We start from the raw sequence: 22992 nt of genomic DNA, 5'->3' as shown, positions 1-22992 counted from the left end.
TCAACCACTAGGCCAAACTCCTGGCCCTGTCTTTGTTATTTAATGTACTATGTGAAGTTATTTCTTTCTTCTTTGTTTTTGTTGTTGTTGTTCTTCTTCTTCTCCTTTAGTTCATCCCCTGTTGTCACTGTTCTGGATTTTGGTACTTTGTGTCTTGTACATATGTTTATTTGATTTGGAGAAGGAAGGGGATTAAGAAAATGGTGAGACAAAGGACAAAGTGTGAACCAATGCAACAGTGACACTGGCAAGACACTATGTTGAAAATGAACTTTACAACTTGAGGGGGAGGGGGTCAGTGGGAGGAAGAATTGAAAGAAAATGAGGGAAAGGATAACAATGTTAGAAAAGAAATATACTCATTACCTTACTTACGTAACTATAACCCCTCTGCACATCACTCTTAGAATAAAATAAAAATAAGTTAAAAAGAAAAAAGAGTCTTGTCTGCCATGGCTGGATTCAGACCATGATCCTGAGATTTCAGCCTCTTCAATATCTAGGCTTACTAGTGTGAGCCACTGGCACCTGGCTCCAAAGGCCTTTTTTTTTTTTTTGCTGGTCCTGGTGCTTGAACTCAGGGCCTAGGCACTGTCCCTGAGTTTCTGCTCAAGGCTAGCACTCTGCCACTTGAGCCACATCATCAATTCCAGGCTTTTCTGAGTACTAAATTGGAGATAAAAATCTCATGGACTGGGCCTGGAGTTTTGCCTAGTGGTTAAAGTGCTTGCCTAGCATGCACGAAGACCCGGGTTCGATTCCTTGATACCACATATATAGAAAAAGCCAAAAGTGGTGCTGAGGCTCAAGTGGTAGAGTTCTAGCCTTGAGAAAGTCCAAGGACATTGCTCAGGCCCTAAGCTCAAGACCAGGACTGGCAAAAAAAAATCTCATGGCCTTTCACACTTGCGCTAGCTTTGAACAACAGTACTCAGATCTCAGTCTCCTGAGTAGCTAGGAATACAGGCACGAGCCACCAGTGCTCAGCTTCCAAAAGCCTTTTAAGCTATGGATATTACCAAGATTTTACTGAGTCTTGTCCTCATAATATAGACCCCCACTCTCCCCTTAAATTCCCTAAGGATTAATGATGGATTGGTTTCTGGATTTTCTTGCCCTAGACAAAATCCATATCTGGTTAAGTCCAACTTTATACTGATATTTGTGCTTGCATCCATGCTACAGAATATGGCTGGAAAAAATTATATAACTATTTATTTTAAAATGTCATCAATGAACCCTAATGCATATCCCATTTCCCTAGTTCTCTTTTCTACTTTCCTGGATGATTAGTTTATACCTAATCCTCTCTTCTTAAACACAATAAACATCTCCTCTTCCAAGGTCAGCAGTTTGGGAGAAAAGAAGAAACAACAAAAGAGAATTAAAGGGTATATGATCCATGAGGTAGGGAAACAAGAATACAAGGCAATTGTGTTTCAAAGATGGAAGAATGGTCAACTGTATAGACTACTGCTGACAGGTAAAATACAGTGAGAATTGACATTTAACCAATGCAATTTACAATGCAGAGGTCACTAGTACCTTGACAAAAGCAGCTTTGTGTTAGAAGTGTAACAGGAGATAGGGCGGAAAGGAGTTAGTTAAGTATAGAGAGGACTTTAGAGGAGTTCACCAAGGAAAAACAATGGACAGTAGCAGGTGAGAGTGGGTCAAAAAAGATTTGTAGCTTTAGTGAGATAATATTTATATGTTATGGAAGTGAGGCAAAAAGATCAAGAAGTTGATAGTGTGAGAGATAGAAGGCAAGAGGTGATGGACACTAGTGTGTTCTTCGTTGAGTGACTAGATTTACAAAACAGAAAATGTGGGGCTGGGAGTTTGGCCTAGTGGTAGAGTGCTTGCCTAGCATGCATGAAGACCCAGGTTCAATTCCTTAAATGGTGCTGTGGCAAAGTCCAAGGGCAGTTGCCTAGGTCCTGAGTTGAAGCCCCCAAAATGGCACAACAAACATGATGTGATTCCTGGTGGGTGTAGACTGAAATATTGGTAGTAGAACTCTGTGAAGTTTTCTTCCTAATTTCAATCAAAATGAACTCCAAGAAATGGGAACGAGATGTTGTTGTTCTTGTCTTTAATTTTATTTTCTGTGAGTTTTTAATTTTTTTTTCAGATTTTCCCCATTTGATTTTTTTTTTTTAAATTCTGTCCCTTTTGTCTTATATGTAAGTTTGTCTGAGCTGGGGAGGGGAAGCCCAGAAATGCTGAAACATGGGTGAACTAATTCAGCAGTGACACTCACTAGATACTATGTTGAAAATAAACAATAAGACTTGGGGGAGGCAGGGTGGTGAAAACTCGGAAAAAATGAGAGAAGAGATGCACTGTTCAAAAAGAAATGTACCTGACTTATGTTACTGTAAGCCCTCTGTATATCGCTTCTACAATACAGGTTTATTTAATTGTCTTTTGTAGGGATGTGGGGGGGGCTACATCTTTTGTGTACCATTCTTAGGGCTTGAATTCAGGGCCTAAGTGCCATACCTGAGCTTCTTTTGCTCAAGGCCAGTAGTCTAGCATTTGAATGTCATTACTGCATTTTTCTATGTAGTTTATTGGAGGTAAGAGTCTCATTGAGATCCCTGACAGGACTGGCTTTGAACTTAAATTCTCAGATCTCAGATCCTGAGTAGCTAGGAATACAATATAATCCACCAGCCTCTGGCAAACGGGATAAATTTATAAAAAGATTAAAAAATGAGGAAGATTATTTTGAAAGAAGAGAAAGCAATGTGTTATCTGCTTAATATCCCATTCTTATTTTTTTTGGTGTCAGTCCTGGGCTTGAGCTCAGGGCCTGAGCACTGTCCTTGGTCTTTCTCAAGGCTAGAGTTCTACCACTTGAGCCTCAGCACAACTTCTGACTTTTTTCTATGTATATGGAAATGAGGATTGGAACTCGGGTCTTCGTGCATGCTAGGCAAGCAATCTACCATTAGGCCAAACTCCTGGCCCTTAATATCCCATTCTTACTATCATGCCTAGCCTCTTCCATTTTAAAAGTGGATTATTATTACTATTTCCCTTTCTGTTCTGCCTCCAATTTCTTCCTCTTCACTTCCTCAGTCATAACCAAAGTTATTTTTTCAAAATGACTTTTTTGTATTTTGTTTGGTACTTCATTTTTATCATTAATGTTGTTGTTGTAATTATTATTTAGTTGATCATGGGGCTTGATATCAGGGACTGAGCGCTGTCGTTAAGTTCTTCAGCTCAAGGCTAGCACTCTACCACTTGAGCCACAGCACCACCTCCAGTTTTCTGATGGATGATTGGAGATAAGAGTCTCACAGACTTTTTGTGCCCAAGCTGGCTTTAAACCTTGATCCTTGTATCTCAGCCTCCTGAGTAGGATTAGAGATGTGTGCAACTATGCCCAGCTAGTATTTTTTTTACTTTTAACACAAGTCCTTATCTATCCCAGGCTGACTTTGAATTCAAATTTTCCTCCTCAGCCTATGTAGTTTAGGTATCATAGGCATGTGACACTATGTTAGACAACCAAGAACCGCTTTCATACAGATTACCACCAAAGCTGTCTTACTGGTGGTGCTCATCTGTAATCCCAGCTACTTGGGAGGTGGAGATAGGAGGATCATGGGTCGAGGTCATACCAGGAAATAGTTAGCGGGACCCTATCTCAAAAACTAAGCTAGATGTGGTGGTGTCATACCTGTAATCCCATGCACTCAGGTGGTAGAAGAAAAGGATTTTTGCTGAGGCTGGCCTATGTAACAGTTTAAAATCCTATTTGAAAAATAAGTTAAAGCAAAAGGTTTGGGGGTGTGGCTTAAGTGGTAGAGTGACTGCTTAGTAATGTCTGAGGTCCTAAGTTCAACCAGCAGTATATTACCCCTTTCAAAAATTAAAATAAATAAATAAAATATATTATACAGGGGCTAGAAATGTTGTTTAGGGGTACAGTGCTTGCCTAGCATGCATGAAGCCCCAGGTTCCATTCCTCCCTCAGTGCCACATGAACAGAAATCGCTGGAAGTGGCGGTGTGGCTCAAGTGGTCAAGTGCTTCTCTTGAGCAAATGAAGCTCAGGGACAGTCCCAGGCCCTGAGTTCAAACCCCATGACTGGGAAATATATATGTGTGTGTATGCGTGTGCATGTGTGTATGTGTATAATATTATACAATCTGCCCTTGTAATCAATTATTCTTTATCTTAACATAATAAATCGAACTATTAGGCACAAATGATAGAAAATTACATTAGACACAAATGATGGAATGATAGAAAATTAACCTGCTACAATTCTAACCAAATACAGTATCTGTCAAAGAAATAACATTCGTTTTTCTACGCCATTTTAATACCATCCCATCACATAAAATAAATTCTTATGTATCTAAATTCTACCCTTTTAAAAGCTCAACTGAATGACTTCTTTTACTGTGGAGAATTCCCAAATCAATTCTGATTGTCAGACATCTCTACTTCCTCTGAATGTCAATAATTTTTAATATGTACATTAGTTATCTTGCCTTTATTCTGTACATTGTCTTATCTTATATACTGCTTGACTGTTCAAAGTGATTTCTGAGGTCCTTGAGGACTGTATTTGTAACACCTAGACCAATTTCTTGCTTAACATAGTTGCTAAATACTGTTAGGTTAGTATGGTAACAGAGTTTCTGAAGGAAGCAGCCAGACATGGCAGAGTATACTAGTAATCCTGGCTCTCAGGAGGCTGAGGTAAGATGATCATGAGGCCAGCCTTGGAGACATATATATATATATATATATATATATATATATATATATGCACTGTCTCAAAGGAAAATAATGTCTGAAGAGAAAAAATATTTACCAGATACAGATAGAGCATATGCTTGTGCAGTTTAAGAAGGAAGAAACAGGGTTTTTTTGCCAGTCTGGGGCTTGAATTCAGGGCCTGGGCACTGCCCTTGGGCTTTCTCAAGGCTAGAGCTCAACTACTTGAGCCACAGCACCATTTCTGGCTTTTTTTCTATGTATGTGGTACAGAGGACTCGAACACAGGTCTTCATGCATGCTAGGTAAGCACTCTACCACTAGGTTAAACTCCCAGCCCTCTCTTTCTCTGGTAAGAACCCAAAGGATTGGGCCAGGATTGTGGTCTAGTGATAGAGTGCTTGCCTAGCATGTATAAAAGCCTGGATTTGATTCCTTTTTATCACATACACAGAAAAAACCACAGGGTATTGTGGCTCAAGTGGTAGAGCTCGAGGACAGTGCCCAGGCCCTGAGTTCAAGTCCAAGGACTGCCAAAAAAAGAAATATCTTTTTAAATTTGTTAGTTTGTATTTGATACAGAGGCAGAGAATATCTAGTGGAAGAATTATGGAACTGTGATTCTGAGCAGAAAGATTGTTTTCATATAGAAACTAAAGTTTAGTTTCAATCAGAAATTAAAGTTGAAATAAGAGAAAATTTCATAATTTATGAACCAAGTTTTCAGTTATAGTCTCAGTTAATTTTTATAGTTTTTTTTCCAGAGCTGAGGACCGAACTCAGGGCCTTGTACTTGCATTTTTCCTTTTTTTCTTTTAAGCACATATCTGTTAGCTGACTTTGGAGGGACTTGGGTTTAATCTCAGGGCCTCACATGTGCTAGGTAGATACTCTATACTTGAGTCAAGCTTCCAACCTTTGTTACTTTACTTTGCTTCATTTATTTCAGTCTACATTATGAAAATATTAAGAGAAATAAAGCAATTCTGTAACCAAGCTAAGCATAAAATCTGACAAAACTGAAAAGTGAAGAAAAGGCTCTCCTGGGGCCATTCTATTAACTGTCTTTCAAACAAGAAGAAAAATGTAGCAGAGTGATGCAGGTGAATTACCGCAAGAGCAAACTGGGCAGCTAAATTTATGAGTGAAGTAGGTGAAATTCCATTTAGAATCAGGTCATTATTTCTCTCTTCTTCCTGTTTTAGTACTGATGCTAAAGCAGCAATTGCCTGCAAAGCTGAAAAAACAAGAAAACAATCATATTCATTTCAAATATTAAACTCATCTATACTTAATTATATTGTAATGAATTCTAAATTCACTTAAGACCATTACTATCTTTAGATTAGTGATTAAAATTTATAGTCACATGAGTTAGTAAACCATGAAAACAGATTTGATTATCAGAAAAATGTAACTGTGCGATCATGCATCTGTGAACTTATTCTATGAGTATATTTGCAAAAGTAAACAAATACACACAGAGTGTTCATCTGGCATTGCTTAAAAGAGTAAAATATCAAAATTGGAATGTAAATTCCATTTGTATTAGGTGGGATGAATACATTTTGGCACATCCATAAAATGGAATTTAAAAACAACAAAGTTTATGGGCCGGGAGTTTGGCCTAGTGGTAGAGTGCTTGCCTGGCATGCACGAAGACCGGGGTTCGATTCCTTGGTACCACATGCATAGAAAAAAAGCTGGAAGTGGTGCTGAGGCTCAAGTGGTAGAGCTCTAGCCTTGAGAAAGTCCAAGGACAGTGCTCAGGCCCTGAGCTCAAGCCCAGGACTGGCAAAAAACAAAAACAAAAACAAAAACAAAAAACAGCGAAGTTTAAAAGGGAATTGCTGTATTGTATTCCATTGTGTCTTAAAGGTAGATGATTATGTCAAGTATGTATACTAACATTAAGTAAGAAATAAATAACAAAGTTATATATAGCAAGCCAAAAGGAGATAATCACGAAAGTTCAATTTGTTCAAGAGAATTCAGTTCCTTTCTTTCTTTCGTTCTTTCTTTCTTTCTTTCTTTCTTTCTTTCTTCCTTCCTTCCTTCTTCCTTCCTTTCTTTCTTTCCTTCTTCCTCTCCTTCCCTTCCTTCCTTCCATTTTCTTTCCTTTTATTGTGCTGAGGATTGAACCTACGACTTCACATGTCTGAGGAATGTACTCTACTGCTAAGCTACATATGTAGAATTTAATAAAAAAATCAGAAAAAATTAAATTGGCAACAAAGAACAAAAGATATAAATTGAAGAAAAACACTGCTAAATTTAAATCTAATCATGTTAACAATCATATTAAATATAAGTAAATGAACCAAAGGAAAAGTAGATCTCTGGCTTAAATTAGAAACGAAATAATATATTTTTTATGCTACTTTCAAAATAAACAAGTTAAAAGTAAGGGATAATGTGCTGGGCGCAGTGGCTCATGCCTGTAATCCTAGCTACTCAGGAGGCTGAGATCTGAGGATCAAAGTTCAAACAAAGCCAGCCCAGGCACAAAAGAACCTGAGACTCTTATCTCCAATCAACCTCTAGAAAATGGGAAGTGGGGCTTGGCTCAAGGATAGGGTGGTAGCCTTGAACTGAAGAGCTCAGGGACAGAGCCCACGCTGACAAGCCCCATGACCCACAAAATAAGTAAGGGATAAGATAATATATATGTTAATAAACCATTAAAGTAAGGCTGGAATAGCTATATTAATGCCATATGTAATAGATTTTTGAGGACAGAACAATCACCAATAATAGAAGGTACTTTCAAGATTAAAGGAATCAATTCATTATGAGGACATAAACCAAAATGTTTATCTACCTAATGATAAAATTTAATAATACAAGTAAAACATAGAAATTCAAAGAGAAGTAAGCAAATTCATCTTTATACTCAAGGATTTAAGTATTTTCTCTGTAATGAATTGGTAGAAAATCAGCAAGAATACAACACATATAGAAATATTTATCAATTTAACCTAATTAACATTTATAAAACACTCAACCTAACATCAGAAAAATATATATGTTTCTACCGAATATAGAATTTTTGCCAAGAAAGGCAACATTCTGGCCCATAAAACATAACTCAATAAATTTAATAGGATTCAAGCATAAATGTGATTTTTTTGCTACAATGGAATTATATTTAAAGTCAATAAAACATTTTCAGGAAATTCAGAAAATAAGTAGCATACTTCATATGCATCCTCTGAAAACAAAGTCCATATGACCATGTGATTATCATTCACAATGGATGGATATACCTAGGCACAAATCTAGCCAAACATATTTAAAAATGCTACAACAAAAATATAGAAGTAGTGAAGAAACTGTGGAAGTCACTAGAAGATCAAAAGCCAATCATGTTCAGAAATTGGCAAAAAAAATATTGTTAAAATGACCCAGGCTCTGGTGTCTGATGTCTGTAATCCTAGCTACTCAGGAGGCTGAGATCTGAGGATGAAGATTCAAAGCCAACTTGGGCAAGGAAGTTCATGAGACTCTTATCCCTAACTAACCACCAGAAAAAATGGAAGTGGTTATATGGCTCAAAGTAGTAGAGTACTATCCTTGAGCTAAAGAGCTCGACAGTGTCCAGGACCTGAGTTCAAGCCCCCTGATCAGATGCAAAATTCCAATGACATTCTTCACAGAAATAGGGAAAAAATATCCTGAAATTCTTATGGAAGCATTAAAGTCCCTGAGTAAATAAGTCTTGAGCAGAATGATGTCAAAGATATAATTTATTTGAAACCACAGAGCCAAAGTAACATAAACATGAAAACAGGCAGAAAACTAGACATGGAGAACAATGGAACACTACAAAAAATCCAGAAATGAGCCCACATACGTGAGAGAAAAGAGAGCCTCTCAACAAGTGGTGTGAAGAAACTGAATATACACACAGACAACTACGACTAGTCAGGTGGGATGTCTCACATCAATAACCCAAGCTACTCAGCAGGCAGAGATGAAAGGATCATAATCTGAGTCCAACCTGGGCCAAGAATTACTGAAACTCAGCCTCAATACAGTAAAAGGGGGACTATCAAGGATGTAAAACTGGAAGAGAAAAAGAAGAGTGGAAGGGGTATAAGAAAGAGGAAAGGGGTATAATATGATCCATGAATGTATGGAAATATCAGAATAAAATTTTTGTGCAAATAATATATGCTAATAAAAACCCATTTTTAAATAATCTAAGTGTTCAAAAAGGAAACAGAAGTCAAATTTTATGGATTGTCTATATAAGACCACGAAAAGGTTGTAAATTTAAAGACCTTACCTGCCAACTTTGGAAACTGAAAAAAAAGAAACTCAAAATAAGCAGGATGATAGATATGATAAAGATTAGAATGTAAATAAAAGAAATGGAAACCTGAAAGATGGAGAAAATTAGTGCAACCAAAAGCTTGGCTCTTCAAGAAAAATCATTAAATCGCTCAAGCTCTTGTTACACTGACCAAGAATCAAATAAAAGTGTGGGGGGAGGGATAGGGGGACAAAAATATGAGAAGGGGTATCAATGTTCAAGAAGTAATGCACCTACCACCTGATGAATATAACCCGGGCAATAAAATAAAGGAAAAAAAAGAATAAAATAGAAGTGCTGGAATAGTGGTTGAAGTAGCCAGTGCCTACTTGGCATCTGCCTAGCAAGTGAAAGGCCCCAAGTTCAAATTTTAGTATAGCATCCCCCAGAAAAGAATAAAAGAGAAAAGTCAAAATATAAATATTGGACCAGGAGAGTGGCCTAGTGGTAGTGTGCTTGCCCAGCATACACAAAACTCTGGGTTTGATACCTCGGTACCACATACACAGAAAATGCTGGACGTGGCTCTGTGGCTCAAGTGGTAGAGTGTTAGCCCTGAGCAAAAAGTGTCTAAGGACAGTGCCTATGCCCTGAGTTTAAGCCCCAAAACTGGAAATAAATAAATAAATAAATAAATAAATAAATATCACAAAAGAAGGCAACATCAATAGAGATTTTACAGGTGTTAAACTGCTAATAATATATGGTCAATAATCTCAATAGCTTAAGTAAAGTACATTTTAAAATAAACTAAATTAAGAAATAACAATCTAAGTAACCTTACATTGATTAAAGATTGATTTAAAACTCCAGACTTAGCTTTACTGGTTTAATCTCTACCAAATATTTAAGGAAGAAAATAATACCAGGTTACACAATCTGTCCCAGAAAATTGGGAAGGATATATTCAAACTAATTCTGTCATCATTGCTTGGGTAGCAAATTAAAAAATTCTAAGAAATGAAAACTATAGACCAATATCACTCATGAACATAGGTACAAATCTTCTACTCAAGCATGGCAAATTAAATTACCCCAAAAGAATACACTATAACCAAGTGAGATTTTCTCAGAAATACAGCAGTGAGCTAATAATTAAAAACTCAATGTAACTGGTTATATAAGCAAACCTTGAAAAATTTTAAATCATTTTATTAAATGGAGAAAATGACCAAATTTATAATCCATTCCTTATAACAACTTCCAAGAAACAAGATATAAAAGGGAATTTCCTCTGACCTAATAATTATTTGAAAAATCTATCAATAACATGAATACATTTTCTTGAAATCAGGAAAAAGACAAGGATTTGGCCAATTTTATTCAGTGCACTACAGGACAATCTAAAAGGTACAACAAGGTAAGAGAAAACTGCACCCAGACTGGAAAAGAGTTAGTAAAGGTTGCCTTTATTCAGACAATATGAATGTATATGGAAAAAAGCAGATGCAATTCATAAGAAAGCTATTGGAATGAACTCAGACGATTAACAAAGTTGTACAACACAGAGCAATAAAAAAATCACTTGTACTACAAATTAGCAACAAGCAACAATTTAATTTCTTTGTAATGTCATTTAGAAGAGCATTCATAAGGATCAAATCTAACAAAAGATACCCATTTTAAGATGCCCACTTTAAAATAGAATATATCATTTAACTGAATTAAGAAAGACATAAATAAATGGAGATACAAAAATTACTCATGAGCTGGAAGCTTTTCTGGAACTGATATGTAGGTTCAACCTAATCCCAAGGAAATGTTACTTGTACAAAATTAGATCACAGATTCTAAATTAGGACTTGACATAGTTAAACAAGGTTGGAGAATGAACACTTCATGATTCCATGTTAATTACATAGCTACTAATCAAGACAGTATGGGAATGGTATAAAAACAGATAATAAACACATGGAACAAAATAAGAGCTCAGAAAGAACTTCAGCCAGAGATGGCAAGTGCCTTTGATAAAGATGCAAAGGCAAAATAATAGAGAAAGACCACTTTCTTAAATAATGCTGGAACAAATGGCTAACTACATGGAAAACATGATCTCCAAAACATGCCAGGAAGCTGGGCACTGGTCAAAGCCAGCCTGGGTAGGAAAGACCCCGAGACTTTTATCTCCAATTAGGCACCAGAAAGTTACAAGTGGTGCTGTGGTAGAGCACTAGTCTTGAGCTGAAGAGCTCAGGGACAGTGCTCAGGCCCAGGGGGTTCAAGCCTTATGACTGACTGGAAAACAAACAAACAAACAAAAAAACAAAAAACAAAAACCCTAAACACAGATCTTTCCTGTGATCCAGCCATACCACTCCTGAGCATTTGCCCAGAACATTACAAGCCAAGATACTGTAAAGATACTTGCATATCCATGTTCATTGTTACACAAGTCACAATAGCCAAGTTATGGAAACAGCACAGGTGCCCTACAGTAGATGAGTGGATCTAAAAAGTGTGGAACCTATACAAAATGTGATTTTACACCATCATTAGAAAAATAATATTTGGGACATGGAAATAAGGTTTTGTTCTTTAAAAAACAAACAATAATATGTTACTTGCAAGAAAACAGATGCACATAAAACAAGTTATGTTAAGTGAGGCAAGCCATGTTCAGAGAGACTATATAGAAGCTAGATCCAAAATACCCTCGGACATGAGAAATTATACAGGGCTCTAAACATTCACACACAGTGAGACCAAAGGAGGATATTTGTAAGGGAATGCCTATGTGCCTCTGGTCATATAAAATTATAGTTATCAAAATGAACTCCAGGAAATGGAAATATATATATATATTTTTCTTTCTTTTTTGCTCTTTTTGTTTTCTGTTCTTTTTGCGTTGCTTATTCATTTATCATCCTTTGGGCAGGGTATGGGGGCACAGAAATGGAGGGACAAAGAGTGAACAAATGCACCAGTGGTACTCATTAGAGACTATGTTGAAAATGAACTATACAATTTGTGAGTGTGGACAGGATGGAAAAAGTAGGAGAGAATAAGTGAAGAAGTAAAACTGCCCCAAAAGAAATGTACTTTTTAAAATCTGACTTAGATAACTGTAACCCTTCTGTACATCACTGTTTTTTGCTAATCCTGGGCTTGGGTTCAGGGCCTGAGCACTGTGCTCGGGCTTTCTCAAGGCTAGAGCTCTACCACTTGAGCCAAAGCACCACTTCTGGATTTTTTTTCTATGTATGTGGTACAGAGGAATCGAACCCAGGTCTTCTTGCATGCTAGGCAAGCACTCTATCACTAGGCCAAACTCCTGGCCCCTGTACATCACTTTTATAATAACAATAAAATTAAAAAGAAAATAATTACAATTTTTACCAGGCTGCAATGGCATAGGGTTATATTCCCAGCCTGACGTATGAGGAGACCTCGAGCCTAGGAATTTGTGGGTAGCCTGGGTAACAGGAGACTATCCTATCTAAAACAAATAAAAGAAAGAAGTGGAGATCTGTAAACTGTCTTTCAAAGAATTTCAAATAACATTTTTAAGGAGGCACAGGGAACTTCAAAAAGACAGTAATTTAACAAAAATTGGAGAAGTAGTAAAACAACAAAACAAGAAATTTAATAGAAATTGAAATTATATTTTTAAAAAAATATATAGTAGCCTTGAGATATACCTTATCGTAGAGTGCTTGTCAACATAGAGATCCAGAGTTCAATCTCCAGTAGTACGGGAAAAAAATACAAACAAAGCTTGGTGCTGTGGCTCATGCCTATAATCCTAATTAGCCAGGATGCTGAGATGAGGATTGCAGTTCAAAGCCAGCTTGGGCACTAAAGTCTGTGAGTCTTTTATCTCCAATTAACCACTAGAAAACCAGAAGTGGTGCTGTGGCTCAAGTGGAAGAGCGATAGCCTTGAGCCGAGCTGAAGCGCTCAGGGACAGTGCCCAGGTCTAGAGTTCAAGTCCCATGACTGACCAACAAACAAAGTACAAACACATCAAAATACCAAGTTGGATGTGTTGGCTCATATTTATAATTCCAGCAATAGCACTCAGGTACAAAAGCAAGAGAATTTTAGTTTGATGCCAACCTGTGCCATAAGGTGAGACCTTGTCTCAAAACAAAACAAAAACAATCACACAAGAACAACAACAACAAAAATCCAGAAATTCTAGAACTGGAAAATTCAATAAAGAACAATGGCAATAAAGAACAATGGGTCATATAAAAGAACCTGTAAACTCAAAGACAGGGTACTGGCAATACATAGTCAGAAGTGAGAGAAGAAAAAAAAATGAAGAAAGCTTATGGGACTTACGGAGCTCAGGGACAACACCCAGGCCCAGAGTCCCATGACCGCCACCAACAAAATAAAACATAAAAACAGTAAACTGGGGAGCGGAAGATGGCGCCGAGACAATAGGGACGCTGCCTAGCTCTCTCCCACAAAAAGAGAGAACCAGGGAGTCCCACGAGTCAATTATCTTAAGAAATCCACAACAACAAACTTAAGAAGCAACGGAGAAGGACTCAAACCAGAAAAGAAATCCAGATAAAGCTTACATCCAACTTTCTCAAAGAATTTGGAAAGCGAGGACCCCTCCCCCACCTCTCGCCGCTAGCTCCAAGCCGCGAAAAGTGGCGGCAGAGGTCGCCCGACTGGTCAGCCCCGACTGCCACAGAAACCAGCATAGGACCGGGCCAGCGAGCCGCAGAAGCAGCGGAACCCAGACGCGGAACCAGAACAGCAAGCAGTGGAACCCAGACAAGGACCACAGGCAGGGGCTGAGATCCGAGGGGAGTGAAGGATTCTCCAACACCGTGCAGCACCCACAGAAGAACGCAGCAGGCCCCCAAACCCATCGGGAAAGCAGAGCTGGTGCCAAGCAATAGAACTTAACTCAGACACCTCCACCCCGCCCAAGAAAGACCGGCAGGAGCAGGGGGGCAAGGAATTTAGAATCCTGTCCCTTCCCTCAACAGCCTCCTGCCCAGGCCTCTGACTGGAGACTTACAGGCGGGCTACGCTAAGACCCAGCACCCCACCAAGGGAGGCGGAGGTGCCCCAGCTCCCACCCGCCCACCAGGTTCCTCTTCCAGGCCACTGGGTCTGGACAGTGGGAGGCGCTGAGACCCTGCCTTACAACAGTGGGTGGGATGTGAGGGAAAACAGGAGCCAGCATCTGTCCCACCCAAGTCTTGAGCCGGGCACCCTCCAGCTGGGAATCCTGAGCAAGACAGCACCGAGGGGCCCCCCACAGTCACAGACTCTGACAAAGCAGCAGGGAACTGAAGGGCCAACCAGTAGCCACGCTTGCCTTCTGAGAATCAGAAAGGTGTGGCTCCGCCCTTGGAGCCCACGTCCTCAGCTGGGCCCCGCCCCTGGGAACAGAGAGGACACCTGCTGGTCCTGCTGAGAGCCCCTGGAAACTCCCAAACCCCAGACCCTTGGCCGGGAGCCTGCCCCTAGAAGCAGCACAGGAAAACCAACCATCCACCCAGCACTCTGAGACTGAAACTCGCAGATCCATCCCACGGCCCACTGTGAGGCCACTGGTCGAGCTGAGAGCTAGTCGTGCAGCAGCACACAGCCTCTGGGAACTGACCGAACACCTGCAAAAACTGCAAATTCTGACCTAGTCAGCAGAGGAATCAATCTGGCCAAGAACCACAGGTATTCACATATTCCCAGAACCACCGGTCCCAATCCAAGTAAAGACCGCTACCTACTGACCACAGAGCGAACTACAACAACAGTTCTAGATGCCGAGGGGAGCTCAAAGATGAATTACGACATACATAAATAATCAAAGTCCCACGCAAAGCCCAAAAGGTAACAAGAGAGAAGGGACGAAAGAGATGTCACCATCCCAAGAAATGACACCTGAAGAGACACGAAACATGACCCTATTCAAGGAGATGATTCTGAACATGACTAAAGAGATTAAAACAGAACTCCAAAAACTATTCCAGGAACATAAGCAGGAAATCACCAAAGAGCTCCTCGAATTCAAAAGAGAAATGGAAGAAAAGATTAATACCCTCAGAGCACACATGATCAGCTCAGTGTCCACACTTCAAGCAAAACTGGAGGTATTAAGCAGCAGATTGACGGAGATGGAGAATAGAACATCAGAAACGGAAGATAAAACACAAGAGCGGGAACAGAGAATCGCAACCTTGGAAAAATCAGTCAGAATCTACCAGAGAGAGCACCAGGAACTGGCAGATGCAGCAAAGAAGTCTAATGACCCAGGATATTATAAAGACACCTGCTCAGCTATGTTCATCTCTGCACTATTCACAATAGCCAGGCGATGGAAACAATCCAGATGCCCTACAGCAGATGAATGGATACAGAAAATGTGGTATATATACACAATGGAATTCTACATAGCCAACAGACAAGATAAAATAATGGCATTCGCAGGGAAGTGGATGAATCTAGAGCGAATCATGTTGAGTGAGACAAGTCAAGACTTAAGGAACAAAAGGCGCATGGTATCCTTAATATGCGGCTCTTATCCAAAGAGTACAAGAGCGAGGACTCAATAACTGCATACCCAAAGCTATGGACATGGTAATGGAAATATAAACATAACTATATAGACATAAAAACCTATGGCTCTATAGACATAATGTTTTATTTCATAAATTGATATGTTCGTATGACATACAAATCTTTAGCCTAATTTTAATTAAGTTCTAAATACTAAGTCCCAGAGATTGTAATTAGAGATTCCCTCCTTGAACACTTGTTTGTTAAACTTGTCATTTAAAATATGATGTAAACATAAGCCATGTAATTAATGATTGTTGTTCTTAAGGTAAAAAAAATAAAAAAAAGAATACATTATTAAAAAAAATCAAAAAAGCAAATGTTCAAGCGGTAGCAGTAAGAACACAGATATATAGACAAAATGTATGTAAAGATTTCATAGCAGAAAACTCAACAAATCGAGCCACACACAGTGGTTCATGTGGTGGTTCATGCCTATAATACTAGCTAATTAGGAGGCTGAGATCTAAAGATAGCTTTGAGGGGCCGGGAGTTTGGCCTAGTGGTTAAAGTGCTTGCCTAGCATGCATGAAGACCCGGGTTCGATTCCTCGGTACCACATACATAGAAAAAAGCCGGAAGTGGTGCTGAGGCTCAAGTGGTAGAGCTCTAGCCTTGAGAAAGTCCAAGGACAGTGCTCAGGCCCTGAGCTCAAGCCCAGGGCTGGCAAAAAAAAAAAAAAAGATAGCTTTGAGGTGTAGAGCTCAGGGACAGTGCCCAGGCCCAGTTCAAGTTTCATGACCCACAAAAAAAAAACCTTCAATAAATACAGGGAAAGATATAAATACCCATGTAGAAGAAGTAACAGCACATACAAGTTGATACTTATAGTTTAGCAGCATACTTGTCAGCAGAAATAGTACAGCCTGGGAAGTAATATTGGAAAAAATATCTGCCAACCAGGAATCTTTTATCTAGTTAAGCTTTGCTTCAGAAATGAAGGGCCAATAAAATCTCCCAAATATGTAATCACCATCACCATTATCAAGCCTATTATACCAGAAATAATAAAGGGAATTCTTCAAGCTGAAGGGAAAAGATGCTGATTAGTAACAGGAAATTGTATGAAAGGATAAAATTCAATCAGGCATAGTGGTAATATGCTTGTAATTCCAGCTACTTGGGTGGTTGAGATAAAGCAGATTTTTAGTTCAAGGCTAGCTCCAGCAAGGTTATCAAGGCCCCATATCAAAAACCAAACAGCCCATGTGTCTATAGGTGGCTCATATCTATAATCTTAGCTACTCATGAGGCTGAGATCTAAGGATAAATGGTAAAAGACAAAAGCCCAAAGTGGAGTTGTGATGCAAATAGCAGAGCACCAGCCTTGAGTGAAAAGGTTACAGGACAGCAGCTGAACCCTGGGTCCAAGCCCTTGTACTGACACAAAAAAGTAAAACATGAAAAGGTATACATAAGAAGAAAGTTGTCTTTTTTTTTTGGTAGGTCGTGGGACTTGAACTCAGGGTCTGGGCTGTCCCTGAGCTCTTCAGCTCAAGGCTACCTCCCTACCCCTTGAGTCACAAGGCCACTTCCAAAAGTTGTCTTTTTATATGACCAGCTTAACAAAGTTGTTTTTTTTTTTTTTTGTGGTTGGTAGTGGGGCTTGGCGCTGTCCCTGAGCTCTTCAGCTCAATACTAGTGCTCTACCACATTGAGCCACAGAACTGCTTCTGGTTTTCTGGCAGTTTAAATTGGAGATAAGTCTTAGGGACTTTCCTATCTGGGCTGGCTTTGAAAGGCAATCCTCAGATCTCAGCCCCCTGAGTAGCTAGGATTACAGGTGTAAGCCACCAGCACCTGGCTATTAACATAGTTTTTATAGGCTCCGTTGGGGATGGGAGGAGTGAGGAACAATGAGAGAGGGAAGGACCAATGGAGAGGGTGAATATGTCAAAGTGTTCTATATAAACATGTAAGGAAATATAATGATGAAGGCCAGGTGCTGGTGGCCCATGCCTGTAAGCCGAGCTACTCAGTAGCCTGAGATCTAAAAATTGTGGTTCAAAGCAAGCCTGGTCACAAAAGTCCCCAAGAAACTCTTTCTTTTTCTTTTTTTGTGGGTCATGGGGCTTAAACTTGGCCTGGGTGCTGTCTCTGAGCTCTTCAGCTCAAGGCTAGCGCCCTACCCCTGGGCCTGGGCGATGTCCCTGAGGTCTTCAGCACAAGCCTACCATCCTACCCTTGAGCCAAGCTCCACTTCCTGTTTTCTAAAGGTTAACTGGAGATAAGAGGCTCAGATCCTTCTGTGCCCAGGCTGGCTTTGAACCTTGATCCTCAGATTCTACCTCCTGAGTAGGTAGAATGACAGGAGTGAGCTCCCATACTATGCTCACAGAAACTCTTATCTCCAATTAACCACCAAAAAGTAGAAGTGGAGTTGTGACTCAAAGTGGTAGAGAGCTAGCCTTGAGTAAGAGAGCTCAGGGACAGCACCAAGGATATGAGTTCAAGCCCACAACTGACCAAAAAAAGAGAAAAAAAGAAAGAAAATAGAAAAATGACACCTGTTTGAATTATTATAAGGAAGAGGGTAGGAGGTGGAGTGGTGGAGGAGGTGAGTTTGATGCATGTATGTCACAATGAAACTTCCTTTGTACAGCAAATATATACTAATTAAACATTGTTTAAATAGCCGGTTTTAAGGATAACATGTTTAAACTAAGTCCCATGGTAGACAAAAGACAAACTATATAATTAATATGCAAAAGATTAAAAGTAGACCCATGACCTAAAAAAAAAACCAAACCAACCATGATTAAAAGTAGTCAAAACATATGAGTACAGAATATCACCTAATCACCATGGAAGACAGGAAGAGAGGAGAAAAGGAGTAAAAGATCTGAAAAAAAAACCCCAAAGAGTTAACATATCCATTTTTACCTTATATGTAAATGGTTTAAATTCTACAATAAAAACACCTAAAGTGAACAAATGGAATATAAAAGACTACATGCTGTCAATAAGAGTTTGCCTTTAAGGACTCACAGACAGTAAAAGAGATGGAAAAAGACATCTTAATGTAAATGGAAGACAGATAGAGCAGCAGTAGCTATACTTGTACCAGAAACAAAGAAAGAGCTTTTAAGACAAAAACGTTTATACAACAACAAAAGTGCAAAGTAGTTTAAACATTATAAATTCATATGCATCCAGTATTTAAACACCTCAGTAACAAGAACATATTGCAAATATGGACCTAAAGGTAGATAGAGACTGTAATATAGCAGTAGGAGTCTTCAATACTTTACTTTCAGCAGTGGGCTGATTATCCAGATAAATAATAAGGAAACTTGAGATTTGACCTACAATTCAGATCAAATTGACCTGGCAGACATGTATAGAACAACTCCTCTGATGGCAAGAGAATACACATTCTCCACAAGTATGCATGGAACATTCTGTAGGACAGACATGTGTTAAGCCAAGCATAATAGTGCATGTCTGGAATCCCAGATACCAAGGAGGCAGAGAATGGCAGATTGAAACCAGCCTTGAAAAGGTTACTAAGACCCTCTTCCCAAGGAAACTGGATGCATGTTGGTGATCCCAGCAATGCAGGAGGCATAGGCAGGAGAACTATAGCTTGAAGACAACCCACAGCAAAAAGTATAAAACTCTGAGAAACATCAAAGGCAAAAAAAAGCACTGGAAGCATGAATTAAGTGGTAGGACATCTGCCTAACAAGCACAAGACAGTAAGTACTATCCAATTATGTTTTAAGCCAGAAAATAAATCGTAATGAATTTAATGTTTGAAAGCAGATCAAGTGTTTTCTCAAACATAATATAAAGCTAAAGATGAACAAAATTAAGGATTTGGGATATATTTCATATATGTAGAAATTAAACAACAAACACCTGAATAACTCAGAGGACAAAGAACAAATCAAAGGAGGAATTTAAAAAGATCTTGTGACAAATGAAAATGGAAATACAACATAGCAGAACATATAGTGTCTTGTAAAGGCAGTTCTAAGAGAGAAGTTTATATGAATAAACATCTATATCAAAAGGGGACCGAAATTTGTGGCTCAAGTAGAAGAGCACTTATGTAACAGGGGTAAATCCTTGAGTTTAAGCCCCAATACTACCTGCTACCAAACAACCAATCGTGAAAAGCCAGATGTAGTGGTATAAGCTTAGAATCTTAGTACTCTGGAAACTGAGGCAGGAGTATCACAAGTTTAAGGCCAGTCTGGCTACATAAAGAATTCTAGACCATACTGGGCAACATATTAAGTATCCCACCAAAAAAATTAACATTATATCTCAAGAAGTAAGAAAAATAATAAGTCTAACCTTAGTAGAAGTAAGGAAATAATAGAGTCTAACAATAAATCAATGAGAGACTAAAAATAATAACTAGGAGTTGTTTTTTGAAAAGGCAAACAAAATCAATACATTTTAGCTAGACTAAGGAAAAAACAGAGAAGGCTCAAATGAGAAGTGAAAAAGAAGATAGTACAACTGATACTGCAGAAATCAAAGAATCATAAACACTACTATGAAAAGTTATAGGCCAACACATTGGATTACTTTGAAAAAAAACAATTCTTAAGATAGTATCCACTGATTCATGAAGAAATATAAAATGTGAACAAATAATGAGTAAGATGATCAATTTCCTAGCATCCTAAGATCTCCTGATATTGCTCCTAAATTCTACCAATTGTTTATAGAACTAAACCAACTCCCTCAAAATTCTTCCAAAAATGATGAGATGAGAATACTTTCAAACTCACTTTGCAAGGCTAGCATCACCAAAAATCAGAGCAGGGCAAAGACATTGCAAGAGAATAAATTATAGGACAATAATCTCTGATGGAACATGATTCAGACTCATGCCTAGCTACTCAAGAGGCTAACATCTGAGGATCAAGTTTCAAAGTCATCCTAGGTGGGAAAGTTCATGAGTCTTTTATCTCCAATTAAACACCACCAAAATGCCAAAAGCAGAGCTGTGGCCCAACTGGGAGAACACTAGCCTTGAGCAAATAAGCTCAGATACAGTGCCTAGGTCCCTCCATTTCTGTGCCTCCTCTTATAGGCTCAAAGACACATAGATGAACAAACAGAAAAAGAATAAATAGAAAAGGAAAACAGGGAAAGGAAAAAAGAGAAACTTTCTTGTTTCCATTCCCTGGAGCTTATTTAAATAAACATTATTTTATGTCATCAGAGGTACATAGACATTGTACCTTTGTGATCCTCTCTTAAGACTATCCTCACTAGTCTCACTGTGTATGAATGACTAGAGACATGTATATACTTTATCGTGTCTAAGGGTATTTTGGATCTAGCTTCTACATATGAGAGAAAACGTGTCATTTGTCTCTCTGAGCTTGGCTTATACCTCACTTAACATGGTTTATTCTGGGACCATCCATTTCCCTGCAAATGACATTATTCTATGTAATGACTATGTAAAATCCCATTGTGTATAGGTATCACATGTTTTGGATCCACTCATCTATTGTAGGGAATCTGTGCTGTTTCCCTATGTTGGCTATTGTGAATAGTGTGGCAATGGACATGGATGTACAGGCGTCTTTATCATATCCTGACTCATGATGTTCAGGGTAGATGCCCAGTAGTAAGGCTGGCTCTTAAGGAAGACCTATGTTTAGTTTTTTTCAGGAACCTCCAGACTGCTGTCTATCATGGTTATACTAGTTTACATTCCCACCAAAAGTGTTATTGGGTTCCTTTATACTCACATCCACAACAACATTGTGAATTCACACAACAAACTAGTTAGCCAACCTAACTGGGATGAGACAGAATGTATTTCCTTTATAGCCCTGATGAGCATTTTTTCTCATATGTTTTTGCCATTCTTATCTCTTTTTCTGAGAAGTTTCTCCTTAACTCCTCTGCTCATTTAGTGATTGGTTTATTAGCTTTGGGAGGCGTTAGTTTCATGAGCTCCTTTTATATTTTGGGTATTAGTTCTTTCTGGGATGTATTGCTGGTAAAGATCCTCTCCCAGTCTGTTGGCTGTCTTTCTAGTTTAGTAACTATGTCCTTTGCTGTACAGAAACTTTTTTATTTTTATTTTTTGCCAGTCCAGGGTCCTGAAGTCAGGGCCTGAGCACTGTCCTTCGGCTTTCTCAAGGCTAGAGCTCTACCACTTGAGCTACAGCACCACTTCCAGCTTTTTTTTTCATAGAGTTTGTGGTATAGAGTTATCAAACCTAGGTCTTTGTGCATACTAGGCAAGCATTCTATCACTAGGCCAAACTCCTGGCCCCAAACTTTTTTTTTATTTTGATGTAATTCCATTTGTCAATTTTCTCTCCTATTGTGCCCCCTGGGGCTCTTCAAAAAGTTTCTGTCTGGGGAAGGGGGAGGAAAACTGGGAGAAAAACATGAGAAGCGGTATCAATGTTCAAGAAGTAATTTTCCCACTACCTGAAAAATGTAACTGTAATTCCTCCAAATATTAGCCTGCTAAAAAAATTCAGGTTAAAAAAAGTTACTGCTTATGTCTATCAGTTCTAGTGTTTCTCCTGTTCCCTCTTGCAGTAATTTCAGTGTTTCAGGTCTGACATAGAGGTCTTTGATCCAATTTGAGTTGGTATTTGTGCATGGTGACAAACAGGGATACATTTTTAGTTTTCTGCACATGGATGCTTAGTTTTCCCAAAACCGGTTATTGAAGAGGCTATTTGTTTTCCACTGGATGTCTTTGGCTCCCTTATCAAATATCAGATAACTAAGTACATGGTTTTATTTTCGCGTCTTCTAGTCTGTTCTAATGATCTTTGGGTCTATTTTTGTTCCAAGAGCAAGCTGTTTTTGTTACTATAGCTCTGTAGTAGAGCATGAGGTCTGAGAATGAGTTCTACCATTTCTTAACATTGCCATGCTAGGATTATATCTTCCAATAAACAAACCATTAGGGCACAAACCACATCAACACTAGAGCAATACCCAACAGTGAAAAGTGGAAAGCTTTCCCTCTGATGTTCTATTCAGCATTGTACTGGGAGTCCTAGCTAGAGCAATTAGGCATGAAAAAGGCAAACAAATTGTAAAGGAAGTTAAACTGTTTCTGCTAGCAGATGACATAAAATAGTAATAGTTAACTGGGGAAGAAATAAAAAGCTTAAGCTGTTGGATTATAATATGAAACAATTTAATTTAATATCATTGTAAAGAAACGGTTAATAGCGAACCTATTTTTCCCGTTCCACTTCTGCTTGCAGAAATGTTTAAGTTTGAAGTTCCTTCATTATTAAATGTATGAGATCAATCAAAACAAACACCCAGAAATCTCTAATGCAAAAGTGAAGATGGACATGACAGCAGTATTAACCTCAGTCCCAGAGCTGGCTCCAATTCACTACTTCTTAATAATTTTACAGATATATCTTATTATTTTCATTGAGAATAAATTATATATG

General features: G+C 38.7%; 1 protein-coding gene across 1 annotated transcript in view; it reads right to left on the bottom strand.

Annotated features, from left to right (window-relative positions):
* The window catches only part of Tex11 (testis expressed 11), a 243360-nt gene that overhangs the window by 84853 nt on the left and 135515 nt on the right, over positions 1-22992 (bottom strand). The window contains exon 17 of the mRNA XM_090327103.1: positions 5856-5980. Within this exon, the coding sequence (XP_090183229.1) occupies positions 5856-5980 (125 nt within the window). The remainder of the gene's footprint in view (positions 1-5855; positions 5981-22992) is intronic.

This window comes from Megascapheus bottae, chromosome X (genome assembly GCF_031878675.1).
Source record: "Megascapheus bottae isolate mThoBot1 chromosome X, mThoBot2.hap1, whole genome shotgun sequence".
Taxonomy (NCBI): Eukaryota; Metazoa; Chordata; class Mammalia; order Rodentia; family Geomyidae; genus Megascapheus; species Megascapheus bottae.
This window is presented reverse-complemented; position numbering and strand designations above follow the sequence as displayed.